The following is a 27,777-nucleotide window of genomic DNA, read 5'->3' on the forward strand; positions in this document are numbered from 1 at the left end:
TTCATTTGTGAAATACAATTGACTTTAATTTTAAATTAAATAAAAAATAATTAAAATAATAAAAGGGCAAGCTTATGTGTTACGCCATTGGCTTAATACGGAGGGTGTGAGCGTAGATTAAGTTCTGAGCCAGGCTTAAAATGCGAAATCTTCACAGGCTTTTTTGATGGTCGTCATGAGAGGGTACGGCCCGTCGAGAGAGAAGTCCCCTCGAAAGTCATCCATGTCAAATGACCAGACTGTAACACCGGCTAGCTGGTTCTGGAGAACATAGTTGACCTGGAGAGAAATAGAGAGAACCATAGAGCGGGAAGGAGGGAAGGAGTGGGATTGAGAGAGAGAAAGAGAGAGAGAGTGAGATTGAGAGAGAGAGAAAGAGAGAGAGAGAGAGTGAGATTGAGAGAGAGAGAGAGAGTGAGATTGAGAGAGAGAAAGAGAGAGAGAGTGAGATTGAGAGAGAGAAAGAGAGAGAGAGTGAGATTGAGAGAGAGAAAGAGAGAGAGAGTGAGATTGAGAGAGAGAAAGAGAGAGAGAGTGAGATTGAGATAGAGAAAGAGAGTGAGATTGAGAGAGAGATAGATTGAGAGAAGCAGTGAGATTGAGAGAGAGAAAGAGAGAGTGAGATTGAGAGAGAGAGAGAGATTGAGAGAAGCAGTGAGATTGAGAGAGAGAGAAAGAGAGAGAGTGAGATTGATATATATATATATCTATATTATAAAGTAGAATGTGAGGGGTATGTATGGATGTATGTTACTTATAGACATCAAAACCGCTTGACCAATCTTGATAAAACTAGGCAGGAATGTTCCTTGGGTACCAACTTAGACCGTAGTGTATGTATTGTAGCCCTAAAACAAACTTAAGACCCTAAAAAAAAATAAAGTTGTCCGACTCTATTACAGCTATAGTATTTTATGGATCTAGGCCATGTAATAAAATTAACCTTCAATTTTGTGTTTCAAAAGCATTTTTTTACATAAATTAGTTCCTTATATCTGTGACTACAGATTTCCTGACGAACATTCTTTCATTAGACAATACCGTAATGAATCGCGTAGGCCTACTAAATATTAATTTGTTTAATTGTTTACTTTATAATCCCATCCCTAGATCTAAAACTCTAATTCAACTCTAAGATGATAGAACTTCTCTTGGCACAGATAGTTTTATACTTTAATACATTAACATATTAATTAAAGTCCATTCATTTCATATTTTGATCAAATAAACATTCAAATTTGGTTTTCTAAAGCTACATTCGTTTACGAAAGCTGCGAAGCCGAGTTGAGATAGGCCTAGATCAATATTCATTCATGAATCGCGTACAAAAATTATTTCGTTTAATTGTTACTTTATAATCCCATCCCTACATCTAAAACTCTAATTCAACACTAAGATGATAAAACTTCTCTTCGCACAGATAGTTTTATACTTTGACATATAAACATATTAATTAAAGTCCATTCATTTCATATTTTGATCAAATAAACATTCAAATTTGGTTTTCTAAAGCTACATACACCCACGAAAGCCACGAAGCCGAGTTGAGATAGGCCTAGATCTATATTCATTCATGAATCGCGTACTAAAAATTATTTCGTTTAATTGTTCACTTTATAATCCCATCATTTAACAAAGCTATCGCTCTTTTCGTTTTTAATAGATAAGAATGTATCGACCTCGGGTAAACCCATTTTCGCAAAACTAATTTTATTTTCGTAACGAAAGAGAAATTACGTGAAAGGATTATTAGCTATGTTTAACATACATCTAAATCCAATCCACTAGATTATTCAAAAGCATTTTTTACATAAATTAGTTCCTGATATCTGTGACTACAGATTTCCTGGCGAACATTCTTTCATTAGACATTACTATTACCAAATGGTTACACATTAACACATCTCTCTACTGAATCTATTCCTAGGCCTAGAACTCTTATTGAACTCTAAGATAATAAAACTTCTTTTCGCAAAGATAGTTTTATGCTTTAACACATAAACATACTAATTATTGTCCATTCATTTCATATTTTAATCAAATTAACATTCAAATTTTTTTTTCTAAAGCATTTTTAATACATTCGTTCGCTGTTCGCTAAAGCTGCTTAGCCGTGTTGAGATAGGCCTATATTCATTCATGAAAAAAAGTTCACGCATGCACAGCACAGAATGAACTCTATAAAAGCCAATTTTTAACTCTAGATTAGTGTAGATTTAGATCTATGTCTACCTCAAGATCTACTTTATACTTTATACACATGAACATACAAAATTTAGTCTATTCATCTCAAATGTTAATCAAATATATGTAGGCCTACAAGCAAATGTTTTAATTTGGATGGCTGCCAGGTCGTGCGGTTTGCGCGCTGGACTGTCGTTCGGATTTATCGACTTTCGAGGGTTCAAATCCTGCCCGCTCCCATCCCCCGTCGTCCTGTGGGAGGTTTGTACTAGGAAGTAAACTATCTTCAACTCTGAAGGAACATCCGAAACATGTAAAACATTTTACAAAACATTTGAAAAAAAAATGGATTTAAGCCTATTAGCTATTTTGATTTGATAGCTTCATTCACACTATTTTTACATTGACACATTCGCTTTACTTATTACATTATTATTTCGTTTAATTGTTTACAAAACACTCTCAGTGACTATATCGAAAGTAATGCGCAAATAAAGACCCGCGGGTCGCGGGTAACATATGTCTAGTATATATATATATATATATATATATATATATATATATATATATATATATATATATATATATATATATATATATTGAGAGAGAGAGAGAGAGAGAGATTGAGAGAAGCAGTGAGATTGAGATTGAAAGAGAGAGAGAGATTGAGAGACGCAGTGAGATTTAGAAATAGAAAGAGAGAGAGAGTGAGATTGAAAGAGAGAGAGAGAGATTGAGAGAAGCAGTTAGATTTAGAAATAGAAAGAGAGAGAGAGAGTGAGATTGAAAGAGAGAGAGAGATTGAAAGAAGCAGTGAGATTGAGAGAGAGAGAGAGAAAAAGAGACTGAGAGAGAGAGTTGAGATTGAGAGAATTAGGGACATTGATAGACTGAGTGAGATTGAGAGAAAGACATTGAGAGAGAGAGAGAGAGAGAGAGAGAGACTGAGCTTGAGATCAGGTATAATAACAACATAGCAAGACGCGTAGTTGGGTTTAATTGGGTATGTCCTTAGTGACGCGACGGTAAATCTAAAAGTTAGAATGGAAATAGATTAGAAAGAATTAAGGAACGAACTAGGACGAAGAAGAGACCGACTTGTAGTAGATACCACGTAGACTGTGCCCTTAGTCTGTAAGAAATTGTTGTTTTAGTAAAGAACTGGACTTCTTCATTATTGACTAGATCTATTTGTAGTCTGTTGGAGGTTGTTAGTAATTAAATGAACTCTTTGATAACATCTCAGATTACCAGAGCATTCATCTACATCTACACTCCACTGGATCTGACAATTTAAAAAGAGGGGCACAACAAAGGATTCTTACGTGCTTCCTTCCTGGCAAAACTATCGATAATTTCAAATTAACGACATTGGCATATTTCTTAGACAATTTCTTGTCCTTATTCTTGATAAACTTGTAAAGATTTCGCCCGCATGCAGCCACACTATATCGCAATATTCAGATAAATGTATGGCGACATTTATGCACTACGCAAGACAGCAGGGTTTCTGTCCAGGGCTTTTGCAAGAGAGGATTTGAGCCTCTCAAGCCCTCACTCTAATGGAGTTTGAAGATGATGATGATGATACCATTCGTGCCTGTATCATCTGGCCGGAATTTAACAAAAAAAAAAACAACAATAACAACAACAACAAAAAAACAACGATTGAGCGCTCAACAGATCCATGTTTTGGCAGGAAGAAAGCACTGCGACAACTGCGACAATCTGTTGAAGCCTCTTTCGCTCCAGACGAAATTCGTTTTTGTCAATGACCCTACGAGAGCTATCAAGATTGATTTTGGTCTGACGATCCAATCGTTGGGCAGGCGGCCAATATGTCTTATTTATCTGCAACATCAGATGATGAGCAGCAGTTCTCAATCTTTTAAGCTCGGCGACCCCCTTTTTACAATCTCCCTCTTCGGCGATCCCCATCCACACAGCAATAGAAGAATAGACAAAAACAATCCATATTTTCGATGGTCTTAGGCGACCCCTGGCAAACTGTCAATCGACCCCTAAGGGGGTCGCGACCCAAAGGTTGAGAACCCCTGACTTAGAGCGAATTTCCCAACAAAATGGCGCTGTTTGGTTGCTAATAGAGCTCTAGTCCTACTTCAAGAGAAATGAATAAATCTTTGGATGAGACAGAAATAAAGCGTAGAAGAGTGGTGATCAGGTGTTAGACATTTACTTAGTGTATCAGCAGCAAACGCCTTGGCTGGATTTGGCCACGTTCGTAGAATGCCAGTAGGTCGACTTCCACAGGACATCCTGTATGGCGATCTAATAGAAGGCAGGAGAGCCGCTGGTCGTTCACTTTTACGTTATACGGATGTATGCAAACGCGACATGAAGCTCTTCAAAATCGACACTGGCAACTGGGAAGAGGTGGCACTGGATAGATCCACATGGAGAGAGAGCATAAAGGAAGGGTCACGGATTGCAGATGTCATGCACTACAGAAGCAGAAAGAAGGTTGAAAATGCAACGGCGCCTGGTGATTATATATGCTTAACATGCGATCGCAGCTGTGTATCAAGGATTGGCCTTTTTAGTCACACAAGAAGTTGCAAAAGGAAAAGATCGTCTCTCGAGAAGTAAAATGCCACAGACAGACTTAGTGTAGAGATGCGCCATACTTGACGGACTTATGAACGCGATAACTGCTAACGTCACGGATAGTGGGGTTTGGCTTGTTTTTGTTAGGCGCAGTTGGTGTTGATGCAACACCTTTCAATATCACCATCATTCAAGCCTACGCTCCTACATCAACATATGACGATGAGGCAGTAGAAGAGTTTTATGATCAATTACAGGAAGTGGTCAATAAGGTCCCGAAAAAGGACATCCTTGTTGTACAAGGAGACTGGAATGCCAAAGTAGGAAGTGACTCCTATCAAACCTGGAAAGGCACTTGTGGAAAATACAGTAACCTCTCAACCAATGAACGAGGTCGAAGACTGTTAGAATTTGCGAAATACAACAATCTCTTACTGGCTAACACACTAGGATGCCACAAAAAATCGCGTATAACCACATGGCACAGTCCGAACGGAGAGCACCACAACCAGATCGACTATATCATGGTGCAACAGCGTTTTAAGACAAGCATCCATACAGCTAAAACAAGAAGTTTTCCTGGAGCTGACATTGGAAGCGACCATGACCTTGTTATGTCGACCCTTAAAGTACACCTAAAAAAGGTAACAAAACGAGGACCTATTAGGATAAAATTTGACCTGGTCAAGCTGAAAGACCCCCAAGTAGCTGCCATATTCGAGGCACAAGTAGGAGGACGCTTTGCAACCCTCAACATCTTGGACTCCAATGACCAGGATATCGATACGCAAGTCAATATGCTAAACACAGCAGTCACAGATACAGCCCTGGAAATATTAGGGAAGCTCCGCCCGCCCAAAAAACCCTGGGTAACAGAGGATATACTCCAACTCTGTGACAAGCGACGGGAGCTTAAAGGGAAAAAGCTGTCTGACCCAAAATATGTCCAAGAATACAAAAGCGTCAACAAACGGATTAGAAAGGGAATGAAAGAAGCGAAGAAAAAGTGAATAGAGAATAAGTGTCAAGAAATTGAACAGGGACTTAATAGAAACAACAGCAAAAAAAGCGTACCAATTAGTAAAGGACCTCACTACTTCAAAGCATGGAAGAACCAACACAATACAAGACAAAAACAACAAATGCTTAACCGAGGACAAAGATGTGTTGAAAAGATGGACGGAATACTGTTCAGAGTTGTATAACTTTGAAATATCAGGAGATCCAGAGATACTAAATGTCCCGACAGTTTCCAACATTGACGACTATCCGATTCTTCGCTCGGAAGTAGCAGCAGCAGTAAAAGCCCTGAAAAAGGGAAAATCGGCTGGAGTTGACAACATTCCTGGCGAACTTCTTCAGGCGGGAGGAGAAACTATGATAAACGCACTCTATATGATTTGCAACAAGATCTGGCAATCAGGAGATTGGCCCAAACCCTGGACCCAATCACTCATAATAACCCTTCCAAAGAAAGGCAACTTACAAATCTGTCAAAACTATCGCACCATCAGCCTCATAAGTCATCCCAGCAAAGTACTGTTAAAAATCATATTAAACCGGCTAAAACCGATAGCAGACAACATCATATCAGAAGAACAAGCAGGTTTTAGACAAGGTCGCAGCACAACAGAGCAAATCCTAAACCTCAGAATACTCTGTGAGAAATATCTCCAACACCAAGAGAATCTTTTCCATGTCTTTATTGATTTCAAGAAAGCTTTCAATCGAGTATGGCACGGAGCACTCTGGGCGACAATGGAAAAGTACAACATTAATAAAAACATAATCAAAGTTATCCAGAACCTCTACAAGGAGGCCACCAGTGCGGTGTACTTCAACAATAATATTGGGGACTGGTTCAAAACCACAGTTGGAGTAAGACAAGGCTGCCTACTGTCACCAACACTCTTCAATATCTTCCTTGAAAGAATAATGGAAGATGCCCTCGAGGGCTATGAAGGTACTGTTAGCATTGGAGGAAGAAGAATTACTAACTTGCGCTTCGCAGATGACATTGACGGTCTAGCAGGGACAGAAGAAGAACTAGCTGACCTGGTGATGCGCATTGACAAGACTTCCGCAGCATATGGCATGCAAATAAATGCCGAAAAAACTCAAATTATGACCAATAGCCATCAGGGCTTTAAAAGAGGCATCAGTATTGGAGGTGAAAAGCTAACTAGAGTTAACAGCTTCAAATACCTCGGAGCTATTGTCTCAGATGAGGGAACAAAACCCGAATTATTGGCCCGAATAGCACAGTCCACAGCAGTCCTTTCAAAACATAAAATAATATGGAAAGATAAGGGTTTAGCCCTCGGCACCAAAATCAGACTGATGCGCTCTCTGGTCATGGCCACATTTTTATATGCTTGTGAGTCGTGGACGTTGAATGCAGAGCTCGAGAGGAGGATCCTAGCAATGGAATTGAGATGCTACAGAAGGATCCTAGGCATCACATTCAAAGACCGCATCACAAACCAAGAAATCAGAGACAGGGTTACTGTAGCGATCGGAGCTCATGACGACCTGCTTACTATTGTGAAAAAACGAAAGCTTAAAACCTTTGGCCACATTACGAGATCTACGGGGCTCGCAAAGACCTTTCTTCAGGGAACAGTGCCAGGAAAAAGAAGAAGAGGCAGACAGAAAAAGCGATGGGAGGACAACATTAAAGAATGGACAGGCCTGCCATTGAGAGAGGTTCTGAACAAGGCAAAAAAAAGGGAGGAATGGAGAAAGACGGTCGACAAATCTTGCCTGGTGCCCCAACGGTCCAACAGACTAAGGGATAGGTAAAGGTAAAAGGTAAAGTTGGTGTTAGATCCTCAAGATGACAACAGCGTATTACGGACAAAGACTCGAATCTAGTCTTTATGCATTAAACTTCATTCAAGCATCTGACGATCTGGAGTCAGTCTTTCATGTTGCTATTGTGGTAGAATGTGATTATTGTTAAATATTTAAAACATTGAATATACACGTACTAGAAACTTGAGCATCTTCGGAATAATCTGTCGAAGCATGACAGCCATCATACAACTACAAGACCTAATCATGTCGCACATACCATAAATTATGCTCCAACAGACAAAGGTGATGGTGAACTTCAACAGCGGAGTTCTATTATTGTTGTTATTAAAGATTGTTTAAAAAACATTTTATTGATTAATATTAAAATATTGATCTGTAGTGACAGTCTCCAAATAACAAAAATTCTTATTCCTTTAAAAAAATATTAAACATTATCTGTTATGAATAGTCTGTCACCATGCCAAGTTAAGTGTAGAGCGTTTTAAAGAAAGACTTAAATGGTAATTTATTTACAGGTCCGAATGAAACATCTTCATACGGAACTGTATCCACAGTTATCTTCTCTCACTTTACATTTTTGTTTTTGTTTTTACATTTTATTGTACATTTATAAAAAATTAAGCTTTTTTAAAATATATATATTATCAATACTTCCGTATTCTGTACACCGCATACACCATTAAGCTTGTTTTGTATGGGCCTTCTACATATTATGAGAATTTCTGTAGATCAGCGGTTCTCAACCTTTTAAGGTCGGCGACCCCTTTTAGAATCCCCCACTCTGACGCGACCCCCCTAACACACACACACACACAGCAATAGAAGAATAGACAAGAACAATCTATATTTTCGATGGTCTTAGGCAAATTGTCAATCGACCCCCCAAGGGGGTCGCGACTCACAGGTTGAGAACCCCTGCTGTAGAAAGTAGTCAAGGACATGCGCAGTGTAGATTCTGGATGCCTTTATTTTTATTTTGGGTGTCTATGTATGGTATACGCTGAACTAGAGGCTAGAACGGAGACTAGAACTTACCTTAGACACCAAACTACACCAACGGACTAGAACTTACCTTAGCCACCAAACTACAACAACGGACTAGAACTTACCTTAGCCACCACACCACAGCCACATACTAGAAGATACCTTAGCATTCAAACTACAACAACGGACTAGAACTTACCTTAGCCACCAAACTACAACAACGGACTAGAACTTACCTTAGTAACCAAACTACAACAACGGACTAGAACATACCTTAGCCACCAAACTACAACAGCGGACTAGAACTTACCTTAGCCACCAAACTACAGCAACGGACTAGAACTTACCTAAGTAACCAAACTACAACAACGGACTAGAACTTACCTTAGTAACCAAACTACAACAACAGACTAGAACTTACCTTAGTAACCAAACTACAACAACAGACTAGAACTTACCTTAGCCACCAAACTACAACAACAGACTAGAACTTACCTTAGCCACCAAACTACAACAACGGACTAGAACTTACCTTAGCCACCAAACTACAACAACGGACTAGAAGTTACCTTAGCCACCAAACTACAACAACAGACTAGAACTTACCTTAGCCACCAAACTACAACAACAGACTAGAACTTACCTTAGTAACCAAACTACAACAACAGACTAGAACTTACCTTAGCATTCAAACTACAACAACGAACTAGAAGTTACCTTAGCCACCAAACTACAACAACGGACTAGAACTTACCTTAGCATTCAAACTACAACAACGGACTAGAACTTACCTTAGCCACCAAACTACAACAACGGACTAGAAGTTACCTTAGCCACCAAGCTACAACAACGGACTAGAACTTACCTTAGCCACCAAGCTACAACAACGGACTAGAACTTACCTTAGCCACCAAGCTACAACAACGGACTAGAACTTACCTTAGCCACCAAGCTACAACAACGGACTAGAACTTACCTTAGCCACCAAACTACAACAACGGACTAGAAGTTACCTTAGCCACCAAGCTACAACAACGGACTAGAACTTACCTTAGCCACCAAGCTACAACAACGGACTAGAACTTACCTTAGCCACCAAGCTACAACAACGGACTAGAACTTACCTTAGCCACCAAGCTACAACAACGGACTAGAACTTACCTTAGCCACCAAGCTACAACAACGGACTAGAACTTACTTTTTCATTCAAACTAATTTGGTCCTCGTACCCAACCCACAGATCATTTAAGACAAAGTGGGGCACTTCTTGGTCTTTGCTTCGATGGATTTTGGCACCCCAACTTAAAAACTGGTTTACCTAAAAAACATGTAAAAAAAATACAAAAGCATATAGATCTCAAAGATTAAAAAGTAAAATAGCGGCACAGCATTGAACACCAAAATCATAATTTACAAACACTAAAAATAAACATTATAAAATAACAAGATTACAAAGACAGTTTGTGTGGAAACACAAACTCAAAATCGGCCCCTAAGTGGTCCACCCAGGCAGGCTTCAATATTTTCAGAAAGAACATCCAAATGAAATTATATCAAAGACAAATGAGAGATAAGAATGGAGAAAGAAGGTTGACAGATCTTGTGTAGTGCCCCAACGGTACAGCAGATCAAAGGATAGGTGCAAGTGAATGCAAAGTTAGATGTGAACCTGGCCTAACTAGTTCCCCTTTCAGACCTTGTGGTATATAGGACAGATGATGTAAAGTTCATCTGTTTTGTGGCCTACGGTTAACGAGGGTGTCATGTAGCCAGCACAACGACCAACCGCCTTTACTTTTCCCCAACTAATATCAGGTAGCCATTGGAGCTGGGTGGACTCAGAGGCTCCTATGGATTCCGAAGTTAAAAATCCCAGTCTTCACCAGGATTCGAACCCGGGGCCCCCGGTTCAGAAGCCAAGCGCTTTACCGCTCAGCTACCGCGCCTCTTCTGGCCTAACTGAAGTCTTATAATTGATGTAATTTTTTTGAAAAGGCCCAATCTCTTATTCGAATTTAGGTCTAACTTATAATGCATACTAATTAGCTTTTTCTCTTTAAAAAACTGCTTGCATAACTGATTTTAAAAATTAGATTTTTCGCTTTCAGAAAAAAAAAGTAGCCGTTGCATCAGAACTTTGAATGGTCTAAAATATTGTGATGTCGGATTTTCAATATCTTTTCTAGTTTACGAGATCTAAACGAGACGGACGGACAGACGGACAGACGGTCAAACGGACAGACATTTCGCACAAAACTAATAGCGTCTTTTCTCCTATCGGGGGCCGCTAATAAAAGAGACACAATGATAAAAGCACATTTCCTATTCCATCTGCTAGAACTATTTCGTACAAGTGCTTTCTTCCTTAGTGCCATTAGAGCATAGAAAAGGGTTGCCTGAATCAGCCAAGAAATCCGATAACTCAATAAAGTTTGATTTAAAATTGTCTGTGTGGCGTAATGTATGCGTTGACGTCATATTGTTTTGGTAAAACAGTGGCGTAGCTAGTGTAGGGGAGGGGGGGGTACACATTAAAATGTTTTCCTGGGACCCACTTGAGAAAGGGCCCCAAATACATGTCGTAAGTTTTTTTCACATTAAATATTAAATATTAAGCCACTGCCATGTAATCTCCCTATTCACGTGGAGTCAGAAAAATAGATAGCATTGATCTAGAATTTTCTCTAGATGATGTTATAGAAGCCTTTACTTCACAGTAGCACGACCTGAGGCGATATGAATTGAGATTTGTCACTTGTGCCTTATCTCGCCCATAAATAACAGTATTATTCATTAATATAGTCTTAATAATTATTTTTTTTATATTTTACTTAATTACTGCACCTATTGGAATTTTGAATTTAAATTTATTAAGTACATTATCTCATGTTTTGATGTCAAATGTCCAAATGCGGGGGCCACTAGAAAGGACAAGCCACAAACCCTTAGCTAAGCCACTGATATTGACAACAAATTACCAAAGAGAAAATACGACTTGTTCATACTGCTTCAAATAAAAATTAAAAAGTTCCCCTTTCAGACCTTGTGTTCTATAGGGCAGATGATGTAAAGGTCATCTGTATCTGAGGCCAACGGTTAACGAGGGTGTCATGTTGCCAGCACAACTACCAACCGCCTATACTTTTCCCCAACTAATGTCAGGTACCCATTAGAGCTGGGTGGACTCAGAGGCGCCCGAAGACCCCGAAATTCAAAATCACCAGGATTCGAACCCAGGTCCCCGGTTTGGAAGCAAAGCGATTTACGGCTCAGCCACCGGGACTCCTACAGCTAAAAATAGATAACAACTTATTTCTCAGATGCTTGAGCAGTGGTGTAGCTAGAGATCTGATGGCCCGGGGGGGGGGGCTTGACCTATTTAGGGGCCCTTGCCCTTGACTTTCGACACATGCCAGGAGATAATGTACTTAATAAATATAAGTCTGAACTCGAATCGGTACAGTATATCATTGACATCATTTTGATCAATGCTGTCTAGTATTTAAGACTTCCCTGACATTAATGCCACGCTACTAAGTCTTTCTGGTGTCATTGTGCTCCTTTTGATGAAATTGAGTTTTGAGTATCACAGTTTGAACCCTGTTCAGAAATGTTGCCTTTTGATTTATGTCCAAGAGACGTTCCTGCAGGCCAAACAGACGGCCACTCATTGTGGCTGCGTTATCATAGGTTTGACTTCTGCACAGATCAAAGTCCAGTCCCAATGTCTTTTAAGAGTTTTCAGAACAAGTTCTTCATAATGTTGTGCATCTGGTTCACAATTTTAAAGTAACCAAAGAATGGCTCATTTGTTTTGACAATCTTGACGCCCAGCTAACGAGCTATAAGGGTTACTTGCACTTGGCGAAAAACAACAATTAACTATAACTCCTTGTGAGTAACCCCGCAGGGATTATCTGACATAGAAGAGAGCACCTTGTTGCGTGCGGCTTCAGAACGAGACAGCTCGAGGTAACTCACAAAGGCCACGGGATAAATATTTGAAACCAAAAAAGAAAAATTAAAATCCCGCTGCCTAGGACAGACGCAGACGGCGAAAAGAAAATCTTAATCGACCACCGGTGGACTATGGTTCTGCTTGCCCTGGGTGTGGAAAAATATGTAGGTCACAGCTGGGAAATATCTACGGGAAATACTGCACTCCTGATTATCTTCGGATACCCCAAAGTTACTTTACATTCTTTGTTTAACATTCCTACTGTTCTAGACATTTCTTACATTCTTTCCCTATTTGTGTATATCATTACCTACATATTTTCTGACATTACCTCCTTACATTTTGCTTTCTTAGTTCCTTATTGAAATTCTTTATGGCATTAAATTCTTACATTTCATTTTTTTAAAACCTTACATTTCTTCAACGGATTCCTTACATTACTTTTATCTATATCCTTTCTTCCTTTCTCTCCTTACAATTCTTTCTTATATAAAATATAATATCTTCGTTGTGTTCATTACATGACCATATTACAAGGTCTTCGGGGCTTTCAGAAAAACTTCCTACAAGGAACAGTTCTTGGAAAAAGAAAAAGAGGCAGACAGAGAAAGCGATGGGAAGACAACATGGTAGTTGAAGGTAAAGGTTTGATTCTTTACATTTCTATAATAATTATAATTAAATTCAAGGTTTGAAACTTATCATACATAACTATAAAGCCTTCTATTTTCATAAGCACTTCTATAGTAAAGTGGTTAAGTAAGAAGCTTTGTATTTTTTGTTGTTGTTTTTTTGTAAGTATTTTTTTTTATTTTCTTATTATTATTTACCCAGCTTTAGGACTTTTGAATCTTTCCCTTTTCTGTTTATAGACTACCCTTTGCATTAAAGTAATTCCAGAATGTTTACTTTCTGGTACAACTTACGATATCCTACTGGTTTCTTTCAGGGAGTAAATCTTAAGTTGTGTGTGACAAGAGGGACAATAAGGGTGGCTACCTTTATTTTTTTATTAGAGTAAGTCCCCTTTATCACTTGATTTAAGTCTCTGTTAACTGTTTACAATAGCCACTCTCTCTTGAGTCTTTCAACTGACCAGTGTAGTTTGAACTAAATCTCTATAATGTTTAACTAATACTTGTGTTGTACTATTGCTGTGTTACTCAAGAGAAGTGTGCCACTGTTGTGGGAAGAGTATTCCGATAATGAGCTAAGTAGACTTTATTTATTTGTTAGTAGGCCCTACTAAGTTGGTTTATGTAAATAGTATAGGTCTACTTCGTCTCTTATCCTCTCCAGTATGTTTTTTTAAAGACATCTTTTGTTTAGATACGAGACAGTAGTGTGTCTCATGAATGACGTCATTTCATTGTTTATGTATGTATGTTATTGTAAACCATCTTTTTGGTTTTTCGGCATAAGTGATGGTGGTTCTTTAATTATATTGACCTGAAACTGTCTTGCTACTTTGCTTTGTTTCATTATGTCATTTTCTTTGGTGAGCCTTTATTGCCATGTATATTTTCCATGATCTTTTTCTTTTGTTTGTAAATAAACTCATTTTTTATTTGTTGCTACTGAAATCTCAGAATTATTATATGTCTGTCTCAGTAGTTTTGTACATCTAGAGGCTATAGTTATTAGTCTAGGTAATATAATTGGGACCACAAAGTACCACTGGATTAACTTGCCAGTACAGTACAGGTCACTGGTCTCATGACCTATCCTAATACTTTGAATTGGACGTGGAATACATGTAATGGTGTATTCAAGTGACACGTGATATATACTAAATACTTTTAATTCACACAAACACAGTAAGAAAATTATATTTGTATGCACCTAGTATAATGAATACTTTGCAGCAGAGGCGTAGTCAGCAAAACGTGCGCACGGGGCAAGGTACTTTTTTGCCCCCCCCCCATTTCCCCACGAACATCACATAGAATAAAGGCTGCGTATGGCGCCTCCCTGATAGTGGCGGCCGGGGCATTGTGCCCCCTGTCACTACGCTTCTGCTTTACAGTACAATAATTTAACGAAAAAACTCAGTTTTTATTTATATACCTACCGTACCGAGGAAACATCTGAAGCCTACTCCATAATTCAAAATAATGACATATACAAAGGAACTCAAAGGAAATGGACAAGTGAATTTAAGAAAATAATCAAGATTTATGTACTTCTTAGATGACTAATAACTAGGAATAAAAATTCTTTAAAATTTTTTATGGATTTAATAAAATATTTCGGTCCTTTATCTTTCACGGTTTACGTAGATTTTCCCTAAATATCCCCATAAAGCGTCCTTAAGCCCCCCCCCCCTTTGAATAAAAACTGCTTCTACGAACTTCTACCACCAAGAAGTGAGGGATAATTGTGCTTAGCTTAAAATAAAACCACATTCTTTAATTTTCCTGTATGTTTACCTCAAAGTACGTTTATTTTATTTACTTTGTATTGTTACCTCAAAGTAAGTTTACTTTATCTACTATTTCTCTATTTTTTTTAATCCTCAAAGTAAGTTAGCTTTATTTTCTTTGTCTCTGTTGTTACCTCGAAGTAAGTTTACTTTATTTACGTTGTTTCTCTTTTTTTTACCTCAAAGTAAGTTTACTTTGTCTCTGTTTTTACCTCGAAGTAATTTTACTTTATTTACTATGTTTCTGTTTTTACCTCGAAGTAAGTTTATTTTATTTACTTCGTCTGTATTGTTAACTAGATGTAAGTTGACTTTAGTTATTGGTCTCAATGCTTACGTCAGTGTAAGTACAAATGTCCAGCTCTTGGTCTGCTATTCTACCGGGCCCTAATGCCGCATTGCCAATGTAGTGCCTATAGTATTTTTCTGTCTGGTAGGTCAGTCCGAACAAACCTAAACCAATGTTTAGTTTTTTGGATGGAGCTCCATTTTTCAACCAATACTTCACTGAGAAATCCTGCAATTAAGTGAAATATAGACACCTGAAAAGATTGGAATTAGCTGTTAATAACTGAGCGACTGGGCAATAAATGAGCGACTAGGCAATAACTGAGCGAACTAGGCAATAACTGAGCGACTAGGCAATAGCTGAGAATGACTGTTAGCTTATGTTGCCTCTTACGATTCAACTTCACTCATCCCTATGGCTGTTGGACCGTTGGGGCAACACACAAGATCTGTTCACCATCCTTCTCCGTTCCGCTCTGTTTTTTGCCTAGGATAGAATCTAAAAACAATTGCAGGCCCGTCCATTTCCTTATGTTGTCTTCCCATCGCTGTCTCCGTCTGCCTCTTCTTCTTTGTCCTGAAACGGTTCCCTAAAGGAAGGTCTTTGGGAGTCCTAAGAACATTGTGATATGGCCCTAGAGCCCTAGAGTTTTAGTTTGCGTTTTTTTTTTTTTACAGTAGTTAGTAGGTCATCGTGGGGTCCGATCGATGTACTTAATCCTGCCTCTAATCTCTTCGTTTAACGATATGAAAGAATAAAGACAAACAATAAGAAGTTTAATTACTTACCCTTCTATTCTTCTTCAATGTTTTGTGTAAAACATGAGATAGACTCTCATAAACATAGCAGGGAAATGAAGGAGACGCGAACCAAGCCATGGGACCACAACATAAAGACATGAAAGGGCCTATCAATAAAACAGACTCTAATCCTAGCAAAAACAAAACTTAATAAAACACTCAGAAAGACAAAAAAAGATAAAGACACATTCATTGTTCCATATGTTACGTCATCGCTTCTTCCCATCGCTTTCTCTGTCTCTTCTTTTTCCTGGTACTGTTCCCTGAAGGAAGGTCTTTGCGAGTCCTGAGGACCTTGTGTTATGGCCATAGAGTTTTAGTTTTGTTAGTAATTAGCAGTTTATCGTGGTGCCCAATCCAATTTTTTTTTTGTGCGGTCTTTTTATGAGATACCTAGAATCTTTCTGTGGCATTTCAGTTCCATTGCTAAGGACTTCCTCTCTAATTCTGCCCAGAATTTCATAACATTGAACTGGACCGTAGTCACTCTGGCACTGAAGGAGGCCAGCAACAAGACGTATATACGCTTTAGAAATTCATAGAAAAAAAACTCAAAACTGAAACATTATTTCAAAGAGAACTCACCACGCAGTTCGTGTCTACTTCCAAGCGGTAATCTCCATACAATGGACTGTAATGACCAACGGTTAGTTCCGAGCCAGTGCGAAAACGAGTTGTTTCTATATTCAACATATCTACGTAGCTTGAGATACACAAACACATTAATTAGTTAATAAGATATTGGGCAGTATGGAGAAATAAACTAGACAGACAAAGATACTATATACAATAGACAGACAAAGATACTATATACAATAGACAGACAAAGATACTATATACAATAGACAGACAAAGATACTATATACAATAGACAGACAAAGATACTATATACAATAGACAGACAAAGATACTATATACAATAGACAGACAAAGATATTATATACAATAGACAGACAAAGATACTATATACAATAGACAGACAAAGATACTACATACACAAGAATTTTTAACGGAGAAGCCTCACTTTCAAGGGGAAATGGACGGGAAAAAACATTAAAGTTATTTATTGTAATTTTTATGTAAATTTGAGAAACTCACTAACTGACAAGGATTCGAGTCCTAATCAAGATATAAGCTAAACTATTCCAATGAGCAATATAAACAATAAAACTCAAGCTGAGTTATGATTGCTAATCCCCTAAGAAGATTACGGAAACATTCCTACCGATGAACTATGGAAAATGTATGCCCTTTATCCGGCGAAACTTGGGAGAATGTATGCCCTTTATCCGGGGAAACATTGGAGAATTTACGCTTTTTATCCGGGGAAACATTGGAGAATTTACGCTTTTTATCCGGGGAAACATTGGAGAATTTACGCTTTTTATCCGGGGAAACATTGGAGAATGTATGTCCTTTCTTTAGGAAAACATAGGAGAATGTATTCCCTTAATCGGTGAAAACTTGGGAGAATGTATGCCGTGTATCCGATGAAACTCGTGAGAATATATGCCCTCTATCTGAGAAAACGTGGAAGAATGTATGCCCTGTATCCAGTGAAACTCTCTAAAATGTATGCCCTGTATCCGTAAAAACTTGGGAGAATGTATGCCCTGTATCCGTAAAAACTTGGGAGAATGTATGCCCTGTATCCGGTGAAACTTGAAGAATTTTTGCCCTGTATCCGGCGAAACTCTGTAGAATGTATGCCCTGTATCCTTAAAAACTTGGGAGAATGTATGTCCTGTATGTATCACCTGTATCCGGTGAAACTTGGGAGAGAATAATTGGACCAGATGGTAATGAGCATTTCGTTTGAGCTTAGTTAGGCGCAATACAAAAAATGTTATACGTTTATATACGTGTATAAATAGTTGTGCACCATCAAAAAATAGACTACACTAGAAAAGGTTAGGTTAAGGAATAACTCGTGAAAATGAAGGTTAAGAAAAGAAAATATACTGACGATTTTTTTACAATATCTTTTTACTTCAATAGTTAAAGCTGAAATCAAGAAACCACAATGCGTCATTTGTAACAAAAGATTTATTATAAAAATAAATGAATACGGACAATCTAAAACGTCATTTGTGATATGAAAGATCCGAGCCTTGCTGACAACGACACACAGTATTGGAAATGTAAACTCAGTCAAGTAGGCGCAATTTTACTGCTTGCCAATACAACAAACAAAACAAGGCAGTCATTGAAGCTTCTAATTTGTTCGCCCTCAGAATAAACCACAGTCGGAAGCATTTTAGAACTGTGAAAGCGAGCTAAAGAAAATATCCCTTGTTTGACATCTTTGTAATCGTAAATGATTTCAAATACGAACAGCATATCTTTGCGATTTTCCAACTTGTTAAAGACAGAAATCGACTTAATGAAGAGGATGACATTCGTTCTGGTCTTGTAAATTTCCCTTTTCAGACCTTGTGGTCTAGAGGGCAGATGATGTCAATGTCATCTGTTTCTGTGGCCTACGGTTACCGAGGGTGTCATGTGGCCAGCACAACGACCAACCGCCTTTACTTTTCCCCAACTAATGTCAGGTACCCGTTAGAGCTGGGTGGACTCAGAGGCTCATAGAAATCCCGAAATAAAAAAAAAAAAACAGTCTTCACCAGGATTCGGACCACCGGTTCAGAAGCCAAGCGCTTCCTGATCTTGTAAAGGTTGGCCTAAATTTTCTGATTAGGTGAAATCGAAATTAGCTCAGCCCTCACAATGATGTTGATAATTTTCAAAAACTGGGAAACTATTTTGTACCAACGTAGAATACAGGTGCCTTAGCTGTTTATTTTGTTCAGTAATTTTTCCATAATTGCCACATAAGTATACAAGATGAATATGGTTTTACACGCTCTATCAAAGTTATAAATGCAGGCAAATAAAGGGAATGTTTCAGTTATTTTTAATTTAGTGATAAGCAAAAATAGTTAGTGTCTCCTGATTAAACACATACATCTTTGAGAATGTATATCAGATATTCACATTGTGACTCATATTTTATAGCATTAGCAAAAACATGATTTTAGATATGGGGGGGGGGGGGGGTCGCCGCATAAAAGGCAATTAAAAAAAAAAAGGGGCTCGCGGAACTAAAAATGTTGAGAACCGCTGAAGTAGTGAATGAATGTGTTCATTAAGTTTACGGTCGAGTTACAACAGGCCCGTCGTCATTAAGATTTAATCCAAACGAGTTTAGGTCCCTAGCCTCCACCACCCCCTAACACACACACATGTTAAATGCTCACACTAAGGCTATGGTTGAGTCAGCGCCACTAAGGCTATGGTTGAGTCAGCGCTACTAAGGCTATGGTTGAGTCAGCGCCACTAAGGCTACGGCTTAGTCAGCGCCACTAAGGCTAAGGCTGAGTCAGCGCCACTAAGGCTACAGCTGAGTCAGCGCCACTAAGGCTATGGTTGAGTCAGCGCTACTAAGGCTATGGTTGAGTCAGCGCCACTAAGGCTATGGTTGAGTCAGCGCTACTAAGGCTACGGCTGAGTCAGCGCCACTAAGGCTACGGCTTAGTCAGCGCCACTAAGGCTACGGCTGTGTCAGCGCCACTAAGGCTACAGCTGAGTCAGCGCCACTAAGGTTATGGCTGAGTCAGCGCCACTAAGGCTACGGCTGAGTCAGCGCTACTCATGTGAAAATTTTCATTCACCTGGAAATATTATGAACGTCGTACACCTTGTCAATGACATCCTTCAGGGGTGAGACACTCACGGCCAGAATCAACCTCTTTTTACCGTCGTCTCTTCTCTCTTCTCGGAAGTTCATTGCAATCTCCTAAACGTTTAATGAAGAAAAACAAATTTGCTTACAATAGCTCTATTCAACTAGTAACTTCGTGGAAACTATAACCTTCTGGGTGGAACTTGAACAAGGTTCTTGAAAAAACAGCTCTAATGATTTTCTTAAAAATGTGACATTTGATGTATCTCGTTGGAAAAGTATTACTAGCTCCTGGGCGACAATGGGGAAAGTATTACTAGCTCCTGGGCGACAATGGGGAAAGTATTACTAGCTCCTTGGCGACAATGGGGAAAGTATTACTAGCTCCTGGGCGACAATGGGGAAAGTATTACTAGCTCCTGGGCGACAATGGGGAAAGTATTACTAGCTCCTGGGCGACAATGGGGAAAGTATTACTAGCTCCTGGGCGACAATGGGGAAAGTATTACTAGCTCCTGGGCGACAATGGGGAAAGTATTACTAGCTCCTGGGCGACAATGGGGAAAGTATTACTAGCTCCTGGGCGACAATGGGGAAAGTATTACTAGCTCCTTGGCCACACTGGGGAAAGTATTACTAGCTCCTGGGCGACAATGGGGAAACCTTAGTTTGACCGTTATCATTTTTCAAAGTAAAATGGATGAAAATTTAAATTTGGCTAGAGAACTAGAAAATATTTATCTAGAATGGAGTAAATGTCTTCGGGTATTTATAAAAGCAGGCACTCATAATAATAATAATAATAATAATGGTAGTGTCTTATATTATTCAACTCTTGGATTAAAGTGGTGAAAGTTAGTTTTGTAGACATGTAATTCGTCTTACCTGGATCAAAGTGGTGAGAATTAGTTTTGTAGACATGCAATTCGTCTTACCTGGATCAAAGTGGTGAAAATTAGTTTTGTAGACATGCAATTCGTCTTACCTGGATCAAAGTGGTGAAAATTGTTTTAAAGACAGGTAAAAGTTTGACATTCTCTGTACTCCAGTTAATTTCGACCCCATCAAAATCGTGTTTGCGCAAAAAGGATCTCAAGTTTTGGATAAATGTCTGTCGAGCCTTGGAGTCTTTGCCGTAGACGAAAAATGTCGATAGCCTTATGATGACAGACACTAAAGTCTTCAGATCAGACTTAGACTCTTTCTGATTATTCACATATGTGTAACTGCAGACAGAGAAAAAGAGGATTCCCTGTTAATCTCAGAAAGAGATAGAAAGAGATAGAAAGAGATAAACCAAGCATTTTCTTTCCTGGTTAATTTATACCTTGTGTTAAAATCTATTTGGACTAGTGGTAAATTATTGAGCTCGAAATCTATTGAAGACATGGATTTTGAATTCGGTTCTTAGGACACCCCTACTGTAATAGATAAGCTAACCTGACCTGACATAAGTTAAGGAAGTAAAAAATGCTTGTTGTGCTGGCTGTATGACACCCTCGTTAACAATCAGCCAAGAAATGGAAAAGGTTTACAGAAGGTCTTCTGAGGCTATATAAAAAAGCAAAGGTGTCAAGAGTTAGGTCACTTCCAACTTCACGAGTACGATTTGAAGTCGCCATTTAAAATCCAGTCCGGTACAGCGATTCTAGTGTTAGGTCGGTCCGGAACAGACACTCGTCTCGGCTGACCGTCGTAACTCGTCACGGTTGACCGCTCGTCTAGCGCTGGCCTGGGTCGATTTGCGTCGGCTGGCTAAACACATACCACTACCCCCATCTGTGCCACCACCAGGTTTATAACATTATTATTATTATTATTATTATTATTATTACAGGGTTACGTTATTTAGTGACCTGAGTTGTCAAGTTCTTTGGCTTGGTTGTATCGCATGGTGCAGTGTTGTCAGTGAGCCTGGATAGTGAGAGTTGTTACACTATATACACTAGTGAGTGAAAATAGTCAAGAACATATGACATAGGTCAGACCAGAACGTGATTACAACCAAGGAAAAATAGTCAACAAAATACTTCAGAGGTAAAATTCGACCGTGATTCTGACAAATCACTTCTGATCTGGCATTGGCCGCCTTGTAGTATTGTATTTGTGGACATGGTACGTAGTTAGACTCTGACAGGACTATCCTGTTTTCCATTCCGAGATGTTGTATAGAATCTTACTAAAGACAAATTAAAAGGTCATGCAGATGATGTTAAGGTCATCTGTTTCTATGGCCAACGGTTAACGAGCAGGGTGTCATGGGGCCAGCACAACGACCAAACGCCTTTACTTTCCCCATCTAAAGTCAGGTACCCATTAGAGCTGGGTGGACTCAGGGGTGCCCTAAAAATCCCGAAATTCAAAATCCCAGTCTTCACCAAGATTCGAACCCAGAACCCCAGGTTCGGAAGCCAAGCGCTTAACCACTCAGCCACCGTGTCCCCTCCACAATTAGATTTACGGGATAAATTATTAATAAAAGGATTCTTAAAGGCATCTTATGACAATGGAGTAAACCATAGTTTTTGGACTCGATAAAACCTTGTAGCAGTAGTCTAAGAACCAGAAAACACACAAGACAGCCCAAACTAGTATAGAAAATCTAGTATACACTGAAAACAAAAAAACACTTACTAAGGAATTTCGGTGTCGTTGGATTGAATGGTCTGTTCAGACAAGTGAAGCTCATTGCGGGAGATAAGCGCGTAGTAGTACACAATATGCGTACACAAAAATGGGTTGATGTTCATGGGATGAAATCTGTGAAATTCGTCCTTCGTTGTGGAATCGGTGGTGAAGTAGCATAAAATATTTTTACAAATATGCCCTGAGGAGTAGAGATGACACGCCTGCAACACAATACGGAAATTGACGAGATAATTCCTTTACGTAGTGAAAGTGTGTGTTTGTATTGGTTGATGACTATTGGTGTAGCTAGGGGTTAGACTATGGGTTTATCACTATGGGTGAAAGGTCACTGAGGGTTTAGCTTTGGAGATAGGAAATAGACAGAAAACGTGTTGTTTTGAAATGAGGTTGTTTTTACAAAGTGTATATCAACTCGCTCTGTCTGTCTGGCAAAAAGTTTGAATACGTTATTTCTCCCACACCCAATCTCGGATCAAGCTGAAACTTCGCACAATTATACATTGGCATGGACAAGAATCAATAAAAAAGGAACCAATTAGACAATTAATTACTGGTAATTCATTATTTTCTTCAATAGCAACAAGATAAACTAATACTTCAGTATCAACAGATATGGCTAAATTTGTTGGATTTCGTTCTCCTAAATAAACGCTATTTCGATCACACGAAATCACCGATCAGGTTGATACTTTAAATAATTATTTATTGCACCTAAGAATACATGAATCAATAAACAAGAATACTTGGTTTTGATTGCTTTGACATCCTGTGTTTCTATATTTAACTTTATATTAACTGAAAGCTGTTTATATTGTTCTTACAAGTTAAGTTTATTTTTTTTTAATAAAAAACATTTATTTAAGTTTTATTCAAGTTTTGCTATTAGAATATTATTACACCGTATACGGTTTAGCTAGGATAATCTGTCTGCAGCTACAACCCATAACCAAGCGGTCAAACAGTTATTAGCAAATGTATATCAACAAGGGTTTCTCTAGGGTCACATGGGATAAGAAAGTGACGGCCAATCCAAATTAAATAGTTCCCCTTCCTTATTTGCGATGAAGGCCGATAAGAACACCTGCCTAGGGGTCAAGCGTGACGCACGTTCATGGCCTAACGTACCCTAGCCAAAGGAGGATGTAGTGGCCACACTTCAAGTATTAGGCGGCTAGACTAGCAAGAAGAAAGAGACTCTGGCGAATCTTAACTACTTCCTAGAAGTATTATTTACACAGTACGTAAGTTTAATGACACAAAACGTTCGTTAAACTACACACGTTCGTAACATCACAACAATACAAGCGCTTTAGTTAAAACGTATAAGACAGACAATCACCGTGCAATCACCGGGTCTTTGGCTCACACCTACATTCGTTAGGACATCATCCACTTCAAGTTTTCGAATAATTACAGTCTTGCGCGCGGTGGCTGGGCGGCTAAGCGCTTGGCTTCCGTACCGAGGTCCCGGGTTCGAATCCTGGTGAAGACTGGGATTTTTAACTTTGGGATATTTGGGCGCCTCTGAGTCCACCCAGCTCTAATGGGTACCTGACATTAGTTGGGGAAAAGTAAAGGCGGTTGGTCGTTGTGCTGGCCACATGACACCCTCGTTAATCGTGGGCCACAGAAACAGATTACCTTTACATCATCTGCCTCATAGACCGCAAGGTCTGTAAGGGGAACTTTACTTTTACTTTTTACAGTCTTGCTTTAATAACTACCTGAGCTCTCACTCAGACATACCTGTGGTACAAGAAAGACACAAGACCAAAACTAAGTGCTGCAAAAACATTTTCCTTAGCCGCGACATCAGCACCTGAAACATGTATGAAATATGTGTCAAACAATATCAGTTTAAGCTTCCACTCAGCAGATCGCAGGTACATGACACTGTCATGAGCTTGTCATCTGTGCTCTACTCAAAGCTCTGTAATCTATACTACCCTGAATAGGGAAGACTTACGCGGAAGCAGCTGCAGGTCACCAGCTAATGTCTGCTCCGACAGATGTGGGAACTGAGGGATGTCCTGGACATCCCAAACTCAAATCACTGTCATTTCCTGGGTAGGAATTCAAGACCATTGACTCAGAAACCAACATCTTATTTATATCTTCAATATGGCGCCTCCCCCATCGTTCAGAATGCCAGACTTGTGTATCCCGCGGCCTTTGTAAGTGACTTCCTGCTGTCTCGTTCTAAAGCCGCATGCAACCAGGTGATGTATTCTATGTCAGTTAAAGCAAGTTGGCACTTAAGCTAGCCTTTAAAGCGATTCCGTGGGGCACCTTTGTTACCGCCTTTCAGCTCATCGAAAAGGCTGCTTTTGGCACACGTTCGTACCCCATACTGTATACGTGCCCTGGTCACAGTTTTAAAGAGACGTTTAATATAGATCTAGTACTTTAATACACACAGGTTTCTATGACCTTCATTTTCTGTTACAAACAGTGCAGATATTATAAAACAAATCTCGTATACTGATATAGACTAGATTATCATTATAATAGATTGATAGAATCTAGATTTTGATAATTGACTGTATTTAGATCTAGGTCTGCAGTGAATATAGCTCTAGATCTAGGTGTATTTCCTACTAAGAAAATCAATATACTATGCTATTTAAATAGCCTGATTTCTTTTACCTTTAAAGTACAGAACAAGAATATGAATGCATGAAATAAAACAAAAAATTAAATGATAACAAATCGATTTTATTTACATCAAGTTTTAATCATGTTAGCTTTAATTGTGTCTTTGTGGGAACTCCCGATTTTTAATGCGCAAATTATGTTGTGAAAGTTAACTTTTTATCTGGATTCTAAAAATAGCGCGTTAAAGTTGCAGACACCAAAATGAAGGGATTTGTAATGTCGTCGAATGAAAAAAATAAATTATTGAAGAGTTGATCTGGATTTATTTTAGTCTTAAAGGTCTCGTGGAACTAAAGACAAGACTCTGTGTTCATGTTTATCAGTGAAATAAAGTCTGCAAACTGTAAATGCATTCCTCGTTCCATATGCTAGGACAAATTTGTACAAACGCTCCTTCTTCCCTAGTGCTATTAGAACATGGAATGGGTTGCCTGAGCTAGCCAGGAAAACCAGTGACTTGGCAGGATTTTAGTCATTAATTAACATGCATGACTAAATGCATGACGCGTAGGACGTAATCATCTTCTTTTTTGAAGTAACGTCTGTATTATATAAGATAAGAAAAGATAAGAAGAAGGTTTAAAGTCAATCACTGTGATTTAGTCATAATGTATACGATTGATTCTTGGCTGAAAGCACTTGTTGCCTCCCTTTAAGTTATTACTCTAGTCTTTGGTTATGACAATACTGTTGGTATTTATGTGTATATTTCTGTTGTGTTGTCTTTATATGAGAAACGAGTCCTTGTAATCACAACAAATTTCCGTAAGGATCAATAAAGCAGTCTTAGTCTTAGAGTTGTAAGCCGGAATTAGTTTGTGTGTTCTGTTTGTCCGTCCGTCACTCCGACACGTTTAAATAGTAAAAAATTACAATGGATGTTGAAATTCTGATATCATGATATTTTAAACCTTGTAACGTTCTGGTGTGACGCTTTTGCGAATCATTATATGAATTACGTAATCAATTTTGTTTTCTGCAAAACTACACCATTTCTACAATTTTTCACTATTAAGAGTAAAAAAAAAACTCACAGACAGACAGAAATAGTGAGTTGATATAAGCTTTATAAAAATAATCAAATATTTAATCAGTTAGCGATGATTAAATAATTTTTTTTTATATAGAATAAAGGAGCTTTTTCCTGCATTATTGAAATATATATGGCACTGATTTTGCGGTTCTTTTCATTAGATAAGCTTTGTTTTTTTTTTAAAGATTTTTATATTTGGCTTGTTTTTTGTTTTGTTTTATAAATGTCATGTGAGAGCCATAGTACACTACACGACGTAGAACAATTCAGCAAAGGTAGAAGCATATACTGGAAGATCTCACAATGTGTTCAGTTATGCACTATTATCGTAAACGATAAAGCTTGAAACGGCAGGCAATCTCCTCATAACAAAAACATTGAAAATAACATCGATGAGGACAGGTTACACCCACAGCAAACACAGAATTTAAGTTAAAAAAAAAAATGAGCATTTGCTTCTGATACCTTACTGAACGAGGGAGTGAAACAAAAAAATAATACTTTTATTTTAAATGAAATAAAAAGGTTATCTAAGGGAAAGAACAGCTAATTCCTGCCGTTTATCTCAAGATGGCATGTTTTAGTTCACTTTCTGATATGTAAAACTAAATAAATTAATTACTACTAATTGGTTAATTTTTGTATTGATTCGTGTACTATCATCGACTATGAACCATCACTCAGAATTTCAACTTTATCCGAGAAAGGAAGTGGGAGAAAAAAACGTGACAGTGGTAAAAAGGGGAATAAAACCGTATATACATCAACATTTTTTATTAAGTAGCATTTATTTCCCTTATTTTTATTAAAAAATAACCAATAATTAAATAAATACTACGTAATGTTGTTGTTTTTTTTTTGGGTCATATACAATGAATAATTGTGCAAAGTTTTAACTTGATCTGAGATTGGGAAGTGGCAGAAAAATATCGCATGTTTAAAATTTTTACAAGACAGACAGACTGACTGACAGACTGACAGAGTGAGTTAATATAAGCTTTGTAAATAGAGGATGTAACAGATTATCTCAGGATTTATCATTATGCGAAACTAATATTTTGGCATTATGATAATTGCTCGAATTCCCATTCCCATTCACCCCCTGGAGACCCCGCAGGACACAATTGATCGTAATGCTAAAAGCTGGCGTTTCAATTTAAAAAAAATACAAACATACTATTTAAATATTTATCTCCCTTTGATAGCTCATGTTTAATTCCCTTACTAAATGTTTGATATGTTAGCAATTTCGCTTCGTGGCTTGCACTCGAGACGCGGGACGTCAACAGGGCTATTAACCTTCGCCCCTTTTCCACTTTCCCAACCAATGAGATCCACCAACATTCTAGTTGATACATTAAACAGAATCTGTCAATAAAACAAATGTAGAGTTTTATGACCAGGTCTAAATAAAAAACAAAGGTGCTGCCAACTTGACAGTTTTTGTGACAAGATAATTTTGCATCATAGGAAAAAATAAAAATAAAACTTTTTTTAAGTGTATGACACTGTTACTAGTAAGATGTTACAGAATTGAGCGTATGACACTGTTACTAGTAAGATGTTACAGAATTGAACATATGACACTGGTACTAGTAAGATGTTACAGAACTGAATATATCACACCATTACTAGTAAGATGAGTATAAGACGCTATCTCTAGAAAGATGTTACAGAATTAAGTGTATGACACTGTTACTAGTAAGATGTTACAGAATTGAATACACGGCACTGTTACT

The 27,777-nt window shown here is 38.3% G+C and overlaps 1 protein-coding gene across 1 annotated transcript; it reads right to left on the minus strand.

The window, feature by feature from the left end:
* On the minus strand, positions 1–25,101 carry LOC106050323 (chitinase-3-like protein 1). The gene is made up of 9 exons (XM_056018811.1): positions 24,997–25,101; positions 24,097–24,169; positions 22,336–22,528; positions 20,687–20,927; positions 19,691–19,815; positions 16,605–16,722; positions 15,268–15,447; positions 9,749–9,868; positions 1–279 (listed from the first exon to the last, which is right to left on the minus strand). The coding sequence occupies exons 2-9, from the start codon at positions 24,161–24,163 to the stop codon at positions 136–138; spliced, it is 1,188 nt and encodes a 395-aa protein (XP_055874786.1). The 5' UTR covers positions 24,164–24,169; positions 24,997–25,101; the 3' UTR covers positions 1–135.
* Positions 25,102–27,777: the final 2,676 nt, after the last annotated feature.

The sequence above is a fragment of the Biomphalaria glabrata genome, chromosome 2 (genome assembly GCF_947242115.1).
Source record: "Biomphalaria glabrata chromosome 2, xgBioGlab47.1, whole genome shotgun sequence".
Classification (NCBI taxonomy): Eukaryota; Metazoa; Mollusca; class Gastropoda; family Planorbidae; genus Biomphalaria; species Biomphalaria glabrata.